The 20,056-nt window shown below is 42.2% G+C and overlaps 1 protein-coding gene across 3 annotated transcripts in view; it reads left to right on the top strand.

Moving 5' to 3' along the window:
• The window catches only part of celsr1a (cadherin EGF LAG seven-pass G-type receptor 1a), a 63,992-nt gene that overhangs the window by 25,506 nt on the left and 18,430 nt on the right, over positions 1 to 20,056 (top strand). For 2 of the 3 annotated variants that reach the window (XM_053863212.1, XM_053863211.1), the window contains exons 2-7: positions 1,924 to 2,279; positions 2,887 to 3,175; positions 6,842 to 7,064; positions 8,747 to 8,862; positions 9,740 to 9,828; positions 15,659 to 15,739. In XM_053863212.1, coding sequence (XP_053719187.1) covers positions 1,924 to 2,279; positions 2,887 to 3,175; positions 6,842 to 7,064; positions 8,747 to 8,862; positions 9,740 to 9,828; positions 15,659 to 15,739 — 1,154 coding nt within the window. The remainder of the gene's footprint in view (positions 1 to 1,923; positions 2,280 to 2,886; positions 3,176 to 6,841; positions 7,065 to 8,746; positions 8,863 to 9,739; positions 9,829 to 15,658; positions 15,740 to 20,056) is intronic. The other variant, XM_053863213.1, reaches the window with a different exon arrangement.

Here is a 20,056-nt window from a genome sequence, read left to right as displayed (position 1 = left end):
GTTTTCATGCCAGTCTAGTAACACTCTAGAGAGCATGTTTTTTATCATCATTTGAAAGTGACACACCTTTTCCACTACGGAGGGAGAATGATCAGCTGTTAACTAATAATAGCATCTCTGGACTGAAGAGGAAGCTGCACACAGATCAAATGAATGAGGGGAAAAATATGTATTTGAAAGCTAGTTGAAATGGTTGAGTAGGAGTTTGTCTTGTTTTGACTTAAATATCAATATCTATATATCTATATATATCTATATCTATATCTATATCTATATATATATATATATATATGGCTTCTCTGCGACATCAGTTATCAGATATATATCAATATATATCAATATATATCTATATATCAATATATATCTATATCTATATCTATATCTATCTATATATCTATCTATCTACCCTTCTGACCGTTGTTTTGACCTTGTTATTTACCATTTTCTGATGCTGAAAATGAAAGTATTTGTTGTTAGATGTTGTTAGTCACTGGCGGATTTGACAAACCACTGATTGATGACGGCGACCTCTGCTCCCGTGAAGTTTCTGCCGTCACGCTCTTGCTGAGTATCAGACATTGGAAATGTCACTCCAGCTTCTCCCTGAGCTAGTTTGTGTATTCAGACCTGACAGATGACTGAGTGAGCCTTCCAACTTTGTTGTGATAGGACGAGTCTGACTGCCAACAGTTTGTGTCACGAAGCTCTTGAAGATCAAACAGTTGGTGCTCATTTAACTACTGGTTGTCACTCAGTGCAGCTTCACCTTCAGCCACAAAATTAAAATTATATTGTCAAGACGACTCTCCATTTTTTTAGTAGTTCAATCTGATTCTCCCTGAACAAACACTTTTTGAACTTATGATGAGCAAACGTTTATGACGCTGCTACTCTTAAAATTTTTCCAAATGTATACAGTTTTCTGTATTTGTTGTAAAACACGCTTAAGTGGTACAAATGTTCATGTTTTGAATTTAGCTGTTGACTTTTGGCATGTCGGGCATGTTGTGTGGCCGGCAGGTGTGGTCACTGTTACACACCACGGACACACACAAGCTTGTACATCAGTAAGCACGACGCAGTGCGACCACATCCTTCACTCCTCACTGTGGTGGGCCAGTTCATTCAGCTGTCACCCCTTCCTCACCATCCTGCTGAATGACGAGTTGATGAGGCGCCACTTTCTGTTGCTTTTTTGTGCCTTAGGTGAACAGTGTTTTTAAGAAGGAGAGCATTTAGCCACTTTTGCTATCGGAAGTCATTCTCTTTTTCTCATGCAGCTATTTCCACGCCATCCTTTCACACGTGACCTCATCAGTGTCTGAGACCGGCACAGCAACTGTCGCTGACCCCCTCTTTAACCCTCGAACCCCACTGATCTACCACCCACTCTAAGAATCTTTGCTATCTGCACCCCCCCAACACGCCGCTGGTTCAACAGTATTACCTCCCCCTGCTCCCACTGCAATCTCATCTGGCTTCACCACCTGTTGTCAGCTGTATTTCAGCCACTTCCCTCCGTAATCTACTGTAGAAGTGGAGAGTAGACCCGAGTAAACCCCCCCCGAGTGAGGAATCCCAGACTGATCTTGTTACCCGCGCTGTCCAGCAAAGATTCAATTTGGGACGCCTTCACACTTGGACAGGCGATTCATTGAAATACTCCCACACTCTGGTCCCCACAAGCATATTCCGGGTATATAAGTGTGTCACAGTCATCTATTAGTGTGAATTAATACAACTGCAGTTTTCTTTTGTCATTATGTTTTTGTGATGTATGTAAATGAATATTTCCCTAGCATTGATTTTTTTAAATTTTATTTTTAGTTTGATGTTTTTGTGCTATTCTCAGGTTCATTTAACTCAATCCAACTGTCATGATGTGGTGCAGATTTTCATATATCTCTTGTCTGCTCTCTCCAGATGGGGTTCACAAAGTGGAGGCCAAGTGCACGCTGCGAGTGACCATCATCACGGATGACATGCTGACCAACAGCATCACTGTGCGTCTTGAGAACATGTCACAGGAGCGCTTCCTTTCGCCGCTGCTCAGTCGCTTCATGGAGGGCGTGGCGACTGTACTGTCCACCAAGAGGGAGGAGGTGTTTGTCTTCAACATCCAGAACGACACGGACGTCCAGGGGTCCATCCTCAACGTTACCTTCTCGGCCTTGCAGCCGGGAGGTGCACAAGGAAAGGGCACCTTTTTTCCTTCCGAGGAGTTGCAAGAGCAGATCTACCTCAACAGAACTCTGCTGCGGTTGATTTCTTCCCAAGAGGTAAGAAGACTTTCAGTGTCCTCAGAGATCAGCAGAACACAATACCTGCGTGAGCTCCCTCCTGATCCCTCGTCCTCTGTGGTTACCTTACAGTTCGGAGTCATCTCATTAGTACAGGATTTCAGGCTAAGAGAGGTGTCTTGCTTTAACCATAGAAGAAAAGTGTTACAAAATCAGAGACAGCTACCTCCACCTTGAGTGCTTAACTGGCAGTGGTAACCGTCACAGTTGCTCCAGGTTCCAATGATCTGAGTGTGGTGACCTCCACTGTCTGAAGTGATCCAGCAGACGTCTATGTTCTGGGTGCAGTTCCCTGTAGTGGACTTGTAGAGTGCAGACTCTTGTAATACGTCTTGAACTGAACTGTCCTCTTTACCTAAGCGGGGTGTGGATCTTCATCCCTGGATGCAGGAGACTTGAAGTACTCAACAAAATTACATAGAGAGAACAAGGCTTTCACTATCGGGCACTGATGCTATTGAGATGCAGCCCTCACCAAGCTACGCATCAATGAATCTGAATTCTTCAAGGGTTTTGTCAAAAATCATTTGAAAAAAGATGTCAAGCCACAGATGGATCTCTGAGATTTTTCACTGTTTTCCTCTAGGTTTTACCATTCGATGACAACATCTGCCTGCGGGAGCCCTGTGAGAACTACATGAAGTGTGTGTCGGTGTTGAAGTTTGACAGCTCGCCGCCTTTCATCAGCTCAGACACTGTTCTATTTCGGCCGATCCACCCCATCAATGGCTTGCGCTGCCGATGTCCCGTCGGTTTCACCGGTGACTACTGTGAGACAGAGATCGATCTTTGTTACTCTGGACCGTGTAAGAACAACGGAAGGTGTCGCAGCAGAGAAGGAGGCTACACCTGCGAGTGTCAAGAGGACTTTACTGGTGAGTCTTCAAGTCGTGATACTCTTCTGTTGCCATTGCAATGATACCAACGACAACTGGTGATGTTTTACTTTGAAAATAAGATAAATTCTTGAACTACTACAAGGGTCAACAAGGTGTTAACTACTGTAATACAACTGCTAAAGCTGTCAGCAGGGCCACATAAAAGTTCACGTGACATGACAAAGTGACAGTGCACTCCTGCACTCTACCCCAAAACAGAATGTGCTACGCTGCTGCCATCATTAGGTCAATACCTGGCTATAATTACAAATACCATGTGTTTTCAGTCACTGTTGCAACAGCTAGTCTTATTAGAATATACTAGTTGTAGTGCATTTTGTACTATTATTGCTACTAAACCGATGCTAATATTACCATAATGACAACATTCTTTTTGTTTTGCTTTTGCTACTTTTACTGAATTTATTTGCAGTTCAACACAGCAATTTTTGTAGTAATGTTTCACTATTATTGCTTTACACTTGAAAACGGCCATTATTTTTTACTGTTCCAACTTCTCCAAATGTACTAAAACAGTACCTTACGCTGTGAGGGCTGCTCAGATATTTACTGCAACATGTGCAAGCACGACAATTAACATTCATTCTTGCTTTAGTTACGACAGCCATTACTTAGATTACCATCATACTTTTAGAGTGTTGGTACTTTGGATACTTGGTAGAATGTTGGTATTTGGTATGCAACCCAGTTACAACACTAGACTGTGCATTTGGTTCAATATTTATTTACCTGATGAAATGTGCTCCATACTCCATCTGTTTGTCCATCCTACCAATAAAAATAAAAATTCAGTAACATAACATTAGATAGTGAAGCTACTACTGCTATAACTATGTAGTTCCTGCTCCTGATACTATTACATGTTATTATGTTATATAATGTTATTATTATGTTATTTTTGTCACACCTCTAAAAGTGACACCAGAAATACATACTGATATTTATCAATGGTGCTTTAGAAAAAGCACTATTTATGTCATATCTGCTAACACTGATGCTAACCAGCTAAAACCTCCACCAACATGCTATCTTTGTCATAGAATACCATTACAGGAAGTCTTTAAACACATATATATATTTATGTAAAGAAATCTCCAGAGGCTTCCGTTACTGAGAGGGCTCATATTTATTCCAACAATGGCTTTAATGAGTCGTACAAAACAGTAAAACCGCACTGACAGGTTGTACAGTCGTGGCTATTGTTGAAGTCGGAGGTCGATCTCAGGGCACCATGTGTAAATATACACACACACTCGCACACACACGCACCCATACACAATGGGCAGGTACTGCAGATACTACTATGAATGCAAATAACAACAGCTTTTTACTTCATACTACTATTATTTCCAGACTATTAAGGGCTCTCTATAGAAACTGTAAATATAACAACCACTGCTATTCCCACTGCTATTGTTAGTACTAGTTCCCATACTGAAACACACACTACCTCCTGCAACCGCAAGAAATGAAGTCACTACTGATGCTGCCTCTGCCTCTCAAGATTGCCTCCTGCTTCAAATACCACAAAGAACTACAGACTTTTACAAACTCACTGTGATCTCATTAGTAGTTCATTGGCTTTGATGTTATCCTCCAGCATTTTGCTTTTGCACATAGTCAAATCTTCTTCCCCAAAACACAGGCAACAAAACCGGTGATTTGAAAATATTTTGTTTTCAATGAGGTTCAGTGATGGGAAGATTCAAAGTATTTCCCAACATTCTCCCTGTGTTCATCTGATACCTGACTGTCTCCGCTCCTCTGTCTCTGGCTAATGGAGCCTCAGGGGTCTTTGACAGCCCTCATCCCTCCTCTCACAACACTCTCCTCCTCTTCCACCACCTTATCTGATGCAATTATCGTATTATTCCAGCTCACTCGCTCGCTCTCTTCTGTCCCGCCCAATTCCAATGTCCATCGTCTCCACCTGCGTCTCCCTCCGTCGGTGAGGGTCACAGTTCAAGTTCTGATAGGCACAACCCATCAGGAGCTCTTAATGGGACCGCTGACAGCGCCCTCCTTGGGTTTCCTGCATTATGGCGAAATAGATCCCCGTAATTCCCCCCTCGGAAAGAAGGATTATGTTGAGGAGAGAAGACCCATTACCTGCTGCCAGATCACGGCTGGACAGCAAGATGGCACCAACAAATGCTTGTGGGTGAATGAGACGTGGAATTCTGACAGGGAACTTGGCTTTGACTACACGGGAAAGAGTTTTGTGGTGATTTCAGAGGAATTTACAGTCAGGAAACTGGATCCGATAATATGAAATAAGAATCCCAAAACAGATACAAGGGAGTTTGCCAGTCCTGGGCAGCAGCCAGGAAGTCCACATCCAAGAGAACAAACTAAAAAGATACAGTGAAATGTGCAATACTGAGATTTACCGTTTCACTTGGCTGTCTGGGCAAAGACCCAACGTTGGAATTAGTAAGAAAGACTTGACCACCGTGAAGTGCAGAATTGTAGCTAGTAGAATAAGACCACTTCTGTAGTATTTCCATTTTGTTTTGTTCACCAACCAAGTATTTGGGTATTTGCGATGTTTACTCTGCTGGTAGTGGCACTGGTTGCGATCCCTTAAAATTGGATAGAATAGTGCGTCCGTTACTCACAGAGATCTATCCTCACATTTATAAATTTAGGTTCAGTCATGGCAGCTGTTCCCCAATGTTGCTGTTTTCCCATCAAATATGTGGTACCTTTCCAGGGTCTCCATGTGGGTTGATAGCTCTTTTTAGCCAGAATGTGAGCTCCTCCTGACCACCACGAACTGTGAACATGCTAAAGGAGTAACAATATTTGCAACAAACACAAGACAATTGTTTTATTTTTGACCGACTAAGGTCACATCAAGAAGGTCCGACATTTCCGGTGTGTTTCCTTTCTTTTTAGTCGGTTCAGTCTGTTGCAGGCTTCTCCGTCGTAAATATTTCACAAGGATTTGCCCAAGATTCTTCCTAGAAATAATCAAAGCATTTCCTTTCTTTATGGGCTGTTAGAGTGGAATCCTGCACTTGACTGTTAATCTTAACCTCTATTATTCTGAAGTTTCCATTTAGTCTAAGTCTCTCTCAGTGCCCCTGACTCCAAATATGGACACGAGCGCTCGCTGTGCTGAAGTGGACTTTTCTACAGAAGTCCACAATCACACAGTCAGTGTTGCGTGTTGGTCAGTCGTGCAAAGTTTAAAAGAGTAAATGAGAATGTTGACCACGAGGTCACAGAAAATAGTAAAATAATAAATTCAAAAACATCCATTCAAGAATGCTGAATGACCTTAAGTACTTTAAAATAACAGTTTGATTTTTATTATTTTACATTTCTTGTATTATACATTATAATGTACATATTTTGCAGTTTGTAGTTTTTTTTAAATATATCCATATTATATCTCCATATTGTTTATTTAATACCTATTCTTGGATTTTTTTCTTTTGTTTATAAAAGTAAAATTTCATCATAAAGTGCATTTTTGTCTAATATAACTGTGATTTCTTCCTGTCAAATAATAAAGTTAATTTATGCTTCTTTTTGTTTTAAGGAAGAATAGCCCCATTGCAAATGGTACCCACCTATCATCAAACTTTACTGGGTACATTAGAATGTTTCAACATTTCCCTGTCTCTGGTCTCACAGGTGAACATTGTGAAGTGAACGCCTCCTCGGGCCGCTGTGTTCCTGGTGTGTGCAAGAATGGCGGCAAGTGTGAGAACCATGAGGGAGGTGGCTTCAAGTGCCAGTGTCCGCCAGGCGAGTATGAGAAGCCATACTGCGAGATGACCACCAGGAGCTTCCCTGGAGAGTCCTTCGTCACCTTCAGAGGTCTGAGGCAGCGATTCCACTTCACTGTGTCCTTCACGTGAGTTCAACAGTTCCTTCTTGACAGTTAAAAAAAATGCATCAACTGAACTCAGTGTTAGTCCTTTTGCAGTTTTTTATTTTATTTATTTCTATGATCTATTTATTTGTATTTTATTTCTTCTAATTTCCATTCCTTATTATGTTAGGAAATTATTCCTTCATAAGAATGTATTTCTAAAATGTCAACCAAAACAGCACAAAAAGTGAGGATATTTTCTCTACATACTTAGTTCTGTTAATGTTATTATTGAACATGTTAGTTCAATAAGTTCAATAAATCACAATAGAAAATGTGAAATCATAAAAAATATAGTAAAAAAATAGTTGCTGAGTTGCAATATGTGTTGCACGTCTGACTCCTGGTTTGTCTCTGGGTGTGTCTCAGTAATTTGGGGATGTGTTGCTTAGACTGCCGAGTGACGGTGGGAAAGTTTTGCGGTGAAAACAGGAAAAGTTTTGGTGACGAGTTTCCCTTATCAGTGTTTGTGTGCAGCCGTCCTGACTTCCTGTCCCGCTGCCTCATTGGCATCTGTGATCTGACTCTTCTGCCCTTCACCTCACGCTCCCAATCCCAACACATGACCCCTTGCTTGCTCATTAACCAGCTCAGACACAGAAACTCTTTCCTCTCCCACTTTCTGCTCAACTTTTCTAACGGCTTTGTCTCACTGAATTAGTGATGTGTATTTTCAGTCTTCTGGAGGAATGAGTCACTGAAAGGAAGTGGCAGTAATATCACAGCATAATGGTCCTGTTATATTGCGAATCACTGTGGGCCTCTCACACATGTCCGAACGTCTAAACCATTGCTCCGTTGTTTGTATGTTGTTATTAAAACCAGCATTGCTGTTTTGTTTTTTTTATTTTCAATCTGACGACATTACCTCCATGGTAGAGGGAACTGTGTATTTACAGATATTAACATAGCCATGGTTCTGCTAATACAAAGGAAACAGACTGAGGAAAACAGATGACGACATCTTTTCTGAGTACTAATCCAGAAACCCATTGAACCGCGTCTCTGATACACAGATTCCAGACCACTTTTGTTGATCGAGCGCGGTGTACCTAGTCAAATATCGCTGTCTGAGAAGTTCCTCTTGACTGGTCTTAAGTGTTTTGTCAGTTGAACTTAAAGGGCTGAGGAGATCACAGCGTCATGAATTTGTATCTGGATGAAGCACATCAATAGGTCTCCATGGCATGATCGAGCTATTAGTCTGACTACTGTCACTGCATATGTGTGGGATTCGGCAGGTCCAAGTCTATGACCCACTTTCAGTCATTTTGCCTCACACAGGAGTGTGTGATTCAGTGTGTTAATGAGGCCTTGTTCTAGAGGTGTTACAGGATGAGACTCAACTGCAGTCCGTGTTCTAGCTGCTGCTACAGGAGGTCTTTCAGTTACTTTTCATATAACACCCAGAAGGACTGAGCAGGTTTGTGGGAAGGAGGCATGACTCATGAGTGAATTTTCAGATCCAATTAAAGCTCAGCCACCTCTTGTTCCAAAGCCTTGTCTCTTTAATGGCTCCAAACAAAACACTTGGCAATAGATCCCGGCTCAACATGCATGAACAGGGTTCTGTTGTGTCACCTCGGTCAGGGTGTCACCCAGAGATAATGAATCAAAGTAAAAATGTCGTGCTCATTTGAAGCAAACGTTTGTTTACTTGCCAGGTTCGCCACCCGAGAGAGGAACGCTCTGCTGCTCTACAACGGACGCTTCAATGAGAAACACGACTTCATCGCAGTGGAGATCATCAACGAGCAGATCCAGCTCACCTTCTCTGGAGGTCAGTGGTCCTAGTGTCTACTGTTAAAACCAGTCTGAACGTGGAGGAAAGATTCCGAGCTTCCCCATGGTGCCGAGCTGGGAGGACTCCAACTCAACAATTAAAGAAGGTGAAATTTGGGACTTGATCCAAATCCCTAGTTCAAATTCAAAATACAAGTGAGTCATCAGATTAATGGATTCAAGCAGGAATAAATGAGTGGAGGACAACAGTAAATAGATGACACATTAACTCCCTCCGAACCCCTCATTTACTCATTGTCAGGTGGATTCCTCTGCTCCTCCTACCTTCGACAAACACGCTCAGTTTGTGTTTTCTCGGTGAAACTGCAGGTTCAAACCGGCTGCGCTCTTGATTTATGATCCTGCTGTGTGTGTGTGCAGGGGAGTGGTCTGTCAGGTTAGCACACAGACTCCAGCCTTCATCAATAATCTATATAGAACATTCAGGATTGTGCAACGCTTCTTCTTTTTTATGAGCATGTTGCTAACAAACAGAAAAGCTGTCACAGGTGAGCTTACTGGTCTATGGCCTGTTGAGGACTCTTATTGCTCATCTCCTCCTGCACGAGACAATCACTGTCTGTATTTTTCCGACGCAAAAAGTAAATATGTACATGTGATAGCAAACTAGAAGATACAGCAGCCTGTCTGCCTCCTCCACCATACTGTATCTTGATCATCCTCTCAGGTCACACCCATCTTCTTGTTGTCATTGACCTCATCCCTGAACTTCCTGTGTTCCCTTCCCTCTGTCCTTCTTCCTGGTGTCTCTGTCTTCAACATGCACACCCCCAAACATGTCTAAACCATCTAACTCTGGTCTCCCCAACTTTGATTTTCTGCCTTGTAATCACTCTGTCCCTCTCTGGAACCAGGTGAGACAAAGACCACGGTGACCCCCTTCGTCCAAGGAGGAGTGAGCGACGGCCAGTGGCACTCAGTCCAGCTTCATTACTACAATAAGGTACGGAGCTTGAATGTCAGGTCCAAAGGCCGACGTCATCAATGATTAGGCTAACAAGTTCAGTTGATGCAACTCTAGAGGGGTTGTCTTACAAATGTCGGACGGAAACCTGAGTTCTTTTCATCCTTCCGAGGGAATCGTGAAACCATTAAACATTTTAGTATAAACAACAAATCACAAAACCCCGCTCCTGTTGCATTCCCACGGTGGTCCTCTTGCTTTTTCTGATCTCAGAGAAACGGTTGAAGATTATTTCACAAGCGGGCTAGAATGACCGTTTGTCTTGTAATTTTATATTGGAACAGCTTACTTTTCAGCCCATCAATGGTGTTGGCTTCCGACTAACTTCCAGAGCCTGCAGGAGTGGAGAGAGCTGTCAATAGTTGATGGTCCCGCTCGTGGTTTGGTTGTGAAGTTGCTGTTTGCTGTTGAGAAACACATACGACCTGCGTTTGTCCTGATGTGTTGATGGCCAGTAGCTATTAAATGTGCAAGTAAGGAAAAAGTCTGCGCTACTTGTGTGTCACAATGTGGTGCGCACAAGCTGAACCATGGTCACTGTTAAATGAGGCTAAATCTAAAATTTAAATCTAAACTTTTTTTGTTTTTGACCTCTTGAAAATAAGACGATGAATGAAAATAAAAATTTGTCCATTTTACAAGTAATGATGTCATGAAAATGTACAGAGAAGAGGAGATAACCAATAATTTAAAATGGTTTAGGGGTGGACTGAGGAGGAATGAGAGTGTAACAGAGTGATGCGCAGAGGCTACACGCAGCGCTCTGCTCAGGTGAAGAAACAGAAAACGATAACGGTATTACATTTAGAAGAAATATATTCCTCATTTATTTTGGCCTGATCAGCTCACTCAGACGGTGCAAGCGCTGTAGTTCAATCTACAGAGGCCAGAAATGGACAAAAAGTGAGCCTCACTAGAGAGAAACGAGTGTTGCTATATATATCATGTGTAATATGACACAGATGCTTTTATTGTAGCCTGATATGAAGTAAAATCCATTATAATTGTGCCCACACCTTCTCAAGAGTCACCTTTGCTCATAGTGTTTGTCACCCCGCCATTCTCCAAGCAAACTGACGCTGTTTAAGTAACATAATTGGAGAGTGATGTTTCAATTTTTTGTTATTCTGATATTCATGGAAGTGTATGAGGGAAGGTGCAGTTCTTCAACAGTGTGTAGTTTGAAGTTTGAATGGCGGATATGTTTGCACTTGACGCAAGAATATTCTCCAGGCCAGGCGTCGTATTTCAGCAGCACCTGCGTTGCGTAATGTGTCAAAGAGAGCGCTGGGCTGTCGACACCGTCCACTGTCTCATCTTTCACGGGTTGTCCACCTCTTGCTTCTCCACTCAGCCTTCAAAACACTTCACGACAGGAGACACGTTCATCAAGCGTGGAGCTTCATGATCGAAACAATGGCGGAGCTGTGGTTAGATTTTCAGTTGTTTAATCCAGAGGAACCATGGTGTTTGTGTTTTGGTGGCATGACAACAAGAAAGTGTTGAACTCATTCACAAGCTTTTTAACTCTTGAATCTTGTTGGCTTTGTTTTCGTCAGTGATTTAGAAAGACATGCAGGGACGAAAACATTTGCCACACAATCAAGATACAGACTTCAGTCTGACTTCAGTCTATGGTTATTGGTGGTGCTGGAATTGCCACTGTGTGCATCTAGTCCCCATGTTTCCTGCGACCCAGAATGGGGCTACAATGGGTAACCGTCGCAGTGACTAGTGCAGGCACCAGTTGTGCGGAGTGTTTGTTGCTGCAGACACCAACAAGCTCGGTGACAGATCCACATGCCTCTGTGCCTCAAACTTCGCCATGATTTCATTGCGGTTAAAGACACTAGCCTGGTCTGTTTGATCAGCGATCTATGTGGTGGAAACACTCATCAGTTAAACCTGCCTTAACCTCACTTCCTAGCATTTGCACAATTGCTCGGAATATCTAAGAGTGTGTGGCTCCTTGTTGGGACTATGGATGCCTCATAGGCTCAAAGTTATATAGGGGTTCGTTCTAACTCTTAGTTTTCTCAGCAGTGAGCTGAGTAAAGAGGAGTTACCTGTACCACATGGGAGAGCATCATGATGGTGCTGTAGAGCTCTCACTCGGGTCGCTCCTGTCCAGAGTTGTGACCTTTGGGTGCTTAGTCACGGAATCAAAGACACAGTCCAGTTCAAGCAAAGATCTAGTCCACCATCCAGTACCCGAAATGGAGTAGATATCATCCAAGGCAAATCATCGAACAACTCAAACTAGTCACATTGGCTCCAGTCTCTGGGCGATGCTGTGAGCTGGTGACACATTCCGTCAAATTAGCTTGAGGCCTACTAACGTTGGCACCGGTTCATATTTTCTTACGGTGCTGACAGATTGGGGCAGAAATGATTGGCTGTAATGTGATCCTGCATCAGAGATCAGAGGAGGGAATCCATACGGCAGAAAGCATTTGCTGCGAGGAACGTTCTCACAATAGACAAGACGTGTTGACATGTGAACGTGGCGACGAGTTCGCCGCAGGAAGCTCGACGAAGATGATGAGAGATGGTGGTGAAGGTGTGAGGTCATGTGGATCTGCTTTCTCCACCAGACTCATTATTAGAAATGTTTTCATGTTGTCTTGGGGGCAACGCTTTTGAAAGGTTGTCACTCAGAGAAGTGAACGTGGTCCTCATCTCATATCTCTTCCACACTGAGAAATACCTGAGGAGTTTGAAGTGGATTTTGGTGCCTCACCTTTTCTTTGTGTTTTGGGAAAAGTTTGTGATGTTAGGATTCAGTTACATTGTCAAAGAAAACTAAAAATGTCTAAGTGGGAGAAATGCATTGGTCTTTTATGACGGATGGTTATGAGTTGTAAAACAACTATTTAGTATTAGAAAGGTAGCACGAGATTCTAGCCAGTTGTATGCTTATTGAAGCAGCAAATCTAATTTGAAGGTAGGGGTTTGTTTACAACAGTCACAACAACATGGTCTGCTGATCAAACGTGTCTTGTTTACCACAAACGTAAATATTTGGATCAGCTTTAGAAGCTTGTTTTCAAATTAGGGTCAGTCAAGTGTGTGACAGTATTAGCTGTGCTCGCTCCCTCTCTCTCTCTCTCTCACACACACACACACACACACACACACGCACACACACACACACAGAAGGTATTTTTGTGGGTCAGTTGAAGAGGCAGTTGCACGGGTGCCCTCTTTTCTCGTTTTTAGAGTTGTCTGCACGACTCTCCTCAGCAGGGCCAGGGTGTTTAAAAAACATAAGGTCAAAGGTTAGGGGAGCGTCGCCATGGCAATAGACGTGCTAGACTTTCTATTGTCCCAGCGATCTGAGCAGTTGGTAAGCTGCAGATGTTTGTATCGGTGATGAGAGCAAAAACAGTGATCTGTGGTCTGTGTGTTGACTACTCAGTATGTGTATACTATTAGAATCGTAAAACAATAGAGGTGGCAGGACATTGTTGGAATTCCACGCTACAAACTCTCAAGGACGCTCCACTGTGTCAGCAGAGGAAGTACACACACGCACACACACCCACACACACACACACACACACACACACGTGTACTCTTGGCTCGTCTTGATTTTTTGGCAGAGGAGGAAATGATGCGTTGGGTTGCAGGAAATGTCAGGTACTAGACAGGAAGTGTATGAGCCACCTGTCGCCTCAGGGAAAACTGTCAAATATTAACCCACATTCTCACCTTGCTGAAAACACCCATTGGGATTTTTATAAAACTTATCCAAGTCACTCAATTGAGTTGTGCTTGTGGTTCTGTCAGATAATTCCAGTCAACAAAAGAACTTTTGCACTCAGTGAGGCCTGTTTGTTTAATCCAGAGGAACCACTGTGTTTCGTTTTGGTGGCATGACAACAAGACAGTGTTGTGTTTGAACTCATTCACAAGCTTTTTAGCTCTTGAATCTTGTTGGCTTTGTTTTTGCCAGTGATTTAGAAAGACATGCAGGGACGAAAACATTTGCCACACAATCAAGATACAGACTTCCGTCTATGGTTATCGGTGGTGCTGGAATTGCCACTGTGTGCATCTAGTCCCCATGTTTCCTGCGACCCAGAATGGGGCTACAATGGGTAACAGTCGCAGTGACTAGTGCAGGCACCAGTTGTGCTTGTGGTTCTGTCAGATAATTCCAGTCAACAAAAGAACTTTTGCACTCACTGAGGCCCCTCATATGTGCTCAGCTTTTCTTTCATTTACTTAATAATTCCTAATGAATTATTTTGGTTGCTATTTCAATGTAGCCGATCCTTGTTGTGATTGTGATGTTTAGCTTCAAGGTTCAAGGCCTGTTTCCCTCTGTGCCACGCTTTCAATCATCAGAACGCTAATGACTTCACACCAAGGGTTAAAGTGCCATAAATAAACTCTGCTGCAGTTTGGTATTTCACTTCTGCTGGAACGGAGATGTGGAGCTCAACAGAAGGAATTTCATTACTAAGATGAGTTGGAGGTATTCTGTGTATTCTCACTTTTGATCCAAATATGAAAGGTGGATATTTAAAAAGACAGTAGTATGTCTGAGCAATTATTTTTTATAAGCTATGTTTCCAAAAGGGTGCAGTTGACAGGGGTAAGGGCCACCAAACATCCCATGTGTCCCATGATTGTGTAGCTCTTTGTCAGCACAAAATCTGCATGGCCATTGTTACTAGTCATGAGTGGTTTGGATGGGTCACAGTGAATTGTTTCTGTTTTCCCGCTGGAGATAAAGGCACATATAGGGCACAGTACAGGCCAAACGTTTGGACACACCTCTCTCATTCAATGCGTTTTCTAAATTTCCACAACTATTTACATTGTAGACTCTCACTGAAGGCATCAAAACTATGAACAAATACGCGTGGAATTATGTAGTCAACAAAGGAGCACGTAATTACTCAAAACACGTTTCATATTTTAGATTCTTCAAAACAGCTACCCTTTGCTGTGATTACTACTCTGTTCACTCTTGGCATTGTTGCGATGAACTTTATGATGTAGTCACCTGATAAGGTTTTCCAACAGGTGACTATATCATGAAGTTCATTACGAAGGCCAAGGGTTTGCAGAGCTGCCAACAAAGCAAATGGCGTCATCTAAAATAGAAAACATTTATTCAACATTTTTTTCTTTACTACATAATTCCATACATCCTCCTTCATATATTTGGCGTCTTCAGTATGTATCCATAATGTAGACAGTAGCGAAAATAAAGAAAAGACACTGACTCAGAAGGTGTGTCCAAACTTTTAGCCTGAAATTCTAAAATATTATAATTCCAAAACCACTTCCTGGCTAGAGTCTCAAATCAATGAGTGCAGTATGGTCTAGCAACACATTGAGATTTGTCAATCCCTTCAATAACCTAGGTTGGACATTAGAAAATAAAGTTAACTGATTTATGATTCAGACAAATGTAATAATGACTCCACAGTACAGTGAAAGAACTGTCCTGCTGTAGGCCTCTGTGTGCTTGGTTACTAAAATGGCCGTAGGCTTTCGCATATCTCTCGGGAGTGAGGCTGATAATTCAAAATTGCTAACTCAATCCTCTCAATCCCACTCTTGTCACTGTTTGTAGAGGAGTTGCAGCGTATCCTTGTGGCGAGCTTACCTTGAGAGTTGTCTCTATTATCTCCTGCAGTATTGGCAGATGGTCATAATGATGTGATATAGTGGATTTAATGCTGCTGCTTTCTGATTTTATCTTGGATGGCGCAAAATGATTTAAATTCTTGGCCAGTTTGTATTATCCATCAAGAGGTCTAATGTAGCGTCTCTCACCGTGTGTCTCTCCCAGGACGGGGGGAGTCTGGTGGACTCCAGTGGGGTTCTTCGGTTCCCGCTCTATACCGCCTGGCTGGAGCTCAATCTGAAGGAGGTAACCTTCAACCTCTAGTGTAGTCTCCACTGGTGTTGTTTCCTCCCCCCACTGGTGTCTTAACTCCCCCCTCTGCCTCTTGTACAATCCTTGAGGAGCACCACTGTGTTTCTGGACTGTTCAAGAGGGTGCAGTTTCACTGGTGTTGTGCTCTGGTCTGGAGTGTCTAGCTGGACTCATGACTTCCTCTGACTCACTCACACTCATCCCAGGGTCGTGAGCCACCTGATCTCAAGTGACAGCTGCTCTTCGCTTGCACACTCACAAAAAAGGTGTTTGCAGGATTCCACCTCTGTAATTGACGGCATTGTCTTAAAAAATAGCAACCGAACGGTTCATGTTGTCACAGAATCCTTGACTTCTGAGAAGGTCTTCAAGGTCCTGATAATTGCAGTCCAAATCAGAGTGAATCCCAGTGACTCTAGTTGATGGTCTGGAAGCATGTTTGAGTGAAATGAATCCCACGCACCAGAGTGAGTCCTGCTTTTGATATTGAATTAGCAAGTAGTGGTCATAGTCAACAAAACCAAACAAACATAATTAATTCTTGTGAATTGTACCATACCTGAGTATGACATGTGGAATCCCCAAATGGGCAAATACAGCATGTGAGTGATTTGACATGTTATAGCGGAAGTGAGTAAGACTCCAAAACGGGTTCAGAAAAACACACCAATACCCCAAATATTTTTGTTCCTGATGGAATAACTGAATTCTATAAATCTGGAATGTTACTGAATCCCACACATCCGAGTGAGTCCTTTGGGCACGGTTGCTATACAAGTTAGACTTATGAAATTGCTGAATTTCACATGTATCAATGAGTCTTTGTTGGTTTAGTTCCGATTAAACCAATTCCTCAGAAAAATTCCTTTAAGACAAAAAGAAGACAAATTAATATGTACATAAAATAGAGATAAATATAGATATTGAAATGTGTGGTTATACATTATAAAATTGATAATTTAATAACAATAATTTAAAAGTAATTTTATTAATTTCATGCATTTTTTTCTTTCAACTTTCTAATTATCAATCACTAATATGTGTAGACTATCCCAAGTTGTAAAAGTTATGTAATTCATACATGAAATAAAAGTCTTTCACTGATATTTAGAAATGAGGTAGTAATGATTAATTAGAATCAAAATGATGTAGTAGATGGGCTTCAGGTTATTTGACCCACATTTCTGGATGCTCAGTTTCGTAGTTTCGCCGACTTCATGAAGGCCATGGGTCTGGTTTAGTTGCTATGAGAGACAGAGCTAGTACTACCAAAAACAGAGTCAAAAAGCACTGACTCTGGATAAAAGTTGTCCTCAAACACAACCTCTGATTGACTAAACCGGATTGCAATGTGATCACGATTTCAGTGTTTCTCACCCCGTGGTTAATCGCCAGGTCAGGACGGTTTCCATCGAAGGCCCCACCACACTTACAGAGGGGCGTGGAACCTCAGAACTTGCAGTTGTTCGGAGTATCCATCTCATTGTGTCAGTGAGGAGTTTGGTCAAATCTGATAAATCTGTCACTGAGCTCCTCCTCAAGCAAAGTGGTGCTCTGTCATCTCGTTCCTTCCTGCGCGCTCACCCTGCCTGACCTGCACCTCGCGTTCACGCTGGAGGAAGTTTAGAAATGAGAGAGCAGACTCTCAATGTCTTTGTTTATCTCGCATCATTGAATCGGAGCCATCAAGTGTGGTTTTATGATGCCGCTGCTTTTAACTGCAGACCTGATGGTCCTTAATGGCGTTTTATTGTTTCTGATATTGAGATTAACAAGCTTTTATTGCAGGAACATTCCGTTGTGGTGGTTTAAGAATCATCAGTGCTGCCACCAACTGTTCAGATTAAATAATGCAACACAGTCATGATCAGGAAATGTATGTTTTGGGAAGTAAAATCAAAATCTTTTGAAAGTTGTTCATCTCCAGTGTGCATTTAAAAAAACATCATAGATAAGTGTCCTTAGTGTGGAACCGACTGAGAAACAATGGTTTAGTATTGAGGTAGCTCGTGCTGTGATGTAGCTCACCACACACTTATGGTCCAAATGAGCGACAAGCTGAGTTGAAAAGGAAACAACCGTGTGCTTTCAAAACGCTCGAGGATGATGTTGAAGTGAATCCATCACTTGTTCATCCCCCTCTTTTTTCTCAAGTCATATCATGTTGCCTGACCTCACTCCTGTGTCATTTGTCACATTTGTTTCTCTCGCGAGGACAATGGCCGCTGTCCATCTGCTGCACTGATGGATGAAAGTGGAAGGAGAAGATGCTTACGTATGAGCTTGAACGTGTCGCAAGTTTCTGTCCGGCCTCTCGGGAGCAAAGTGTGTGTCGGTGTGAATAATTGACACTTCTAGGTTTACACAGCCGCAGGGCAGGTGAGGTCATGATGTAGTCGGCGTGACACTGCCAGAAGTCATGAAACACACACACACACACACACACACACTGTGTTCCAGACAATGCTCATCTTCACTGTTGCATTCATTCAGTTTTATGGTACGTTATTGTAGTAGTCATTGAATAAAATATTAAAGGCGAGAGTATTTTGAAAATGCGGGATTTCATTGCTATCTAAATATAATACACATGTAACATGTAAACAGTGAAGAAAAAGGAAGAAAAATGTGCAAATGAAAAATACAATTGAAAGTAAATTAAGAACTGACATAAAAAATGTGCAATTTGAAAAATGTTAAATGATCAAAACGCATGTAATTATTCTCATATTAGAACATAACCAGGACACAATGTTTATTACTTAGTACTGCTTAATATTTACTGGGAAAATGTGTAATTTCATTTTATTCATGTCATTTAATTGAATAATCATTACAATCATTTTAAATTAAAAAAAAAGAATAATCTAAGCAGTGTTTACAAAAACAATTAAAAAAAAAACTTAAATATATTAACTAATAATAACATGAAAACTATCAGGAAAAAGCAACACATTGTAAATAAATACCCTGGTGATACGTTTGAATTCTTAGTTGATGAGAAATAATAAACTAAAGAACAAAGTTCACTCGGGTCCATCGGACGACATAATGAGGTTTGGGGCCTCACGGATCTTCTGTACCTTCACCTTTACACCGACAACGCTCACACACACTTGAGCGAACATCAAGTGCGTTGCTCCAACAATGGGGTTTCCTCAGGCCGGTCCAGATTAAACAAAAGACCACGTGCCCTTTTACCCTTAAGATTAGGACCGTCTGCAGCTCCACTCTCCACTTCCTGCCTTTAAACACACAGTCGTCAAACATCCTTCCTAAACACACACACACAGCAACGTCTCACACACACACATTGGTCCTGATGAAGACGTGGTGTGTCAAAAGCTGTCAATTTGTTTTCTGTGTAACTGAATCAGGTTTCCTGTTAGCTCCTTGGGGTGAGTAGAGCTGTCATGTGAGCTGACAGGTAGCAAATGGCCAAAGTCTGTGTGTGTGCGTGCATTAGTGTATGGCGCGGCATGGAGCGATTTAGTGTGACGGAGGTTTGTGAGTGTGTCTTTGTCGCTAGCTGTGGGGATCAAGTGTGTTGCCATGGCAGTCGCCCCTGGAGACGACGCCTTAGAGAGAGAATCTTCAACCGTCCCACCATCAGGGTAAACAAGACACTCCACTGGGAGCAGCATAAGTGAGGTCTCTTTAAGACCTAGCGTCAGGAAGCTGCACTTACTTGAGATCTCTGCCGGTCCAAACAGACCCTTGGTGGTCGACCTGAGGGAGTGTCCAGGGGTTGCCATGGTGATGGAGTCTTGATGTTACCTGTAGGGCGGGACCTGGGGGGGTGCAGGTTATGGGGTGGGCAAGTTATAGAAGATGTCATGCACACACTCAAACACATTGGGGAAATACCCATGACACGCAGGGTACTTCTGTTCCCCATTGTTGTGATGTTTTAAGTGACCTGAAAGAGAGTGGTTGGTTAAAGATTCAAATCTGGTGTATTCTGCGGTTCCTATGGAAACCAGGCTTGATGAACAGGATATTGGAAACTGAGTAAAGCAGCAGACAGAGCTTTTCTTTCCTTCACTTTTGTGTCGTCTCTTCACCTGACGTATCGTGTGACCTTGTTATTTTTAAAGCTTGTTGTTAGGACAGTGGAAGTATAGTTTGTCAAGCTAGTTGTGAAACGTCTCATATATACATGTATATATGACAATAATCTACATTTTTTAGATATTTTATTTCAGCTGTGAGAAACCTACAGGAACCCGGTTGTGTGTGATTAAAATTCCTTTAAACGTCACATTCCGCTCTCAGTTTCTTTAGCGATTTGCTGCCCTGATTTTCATAAGC

This window comes from Synchiropus splendidus, chromosome 4 (genome assembly GCF_027744825.2).
Source record: "Synchiropus splendidus isolate RoL2022-P1 chromosome 4, RoL_Sspl_1.0, whole genome shotgun sequence".
In the NCBI taxonomy this organism is placed as follows: Eukaryota; Metazoa; Chordata; class Actinopteri; order Syngnathiformes; family Callionymidae; genus Synchiropus; species Synchiropus splendidus.
The sequence above is the reverse complement of the archived record's forward strand: the minus strand, read 5'-3'. Positions and strand labels throughout refer to the sequence as shown.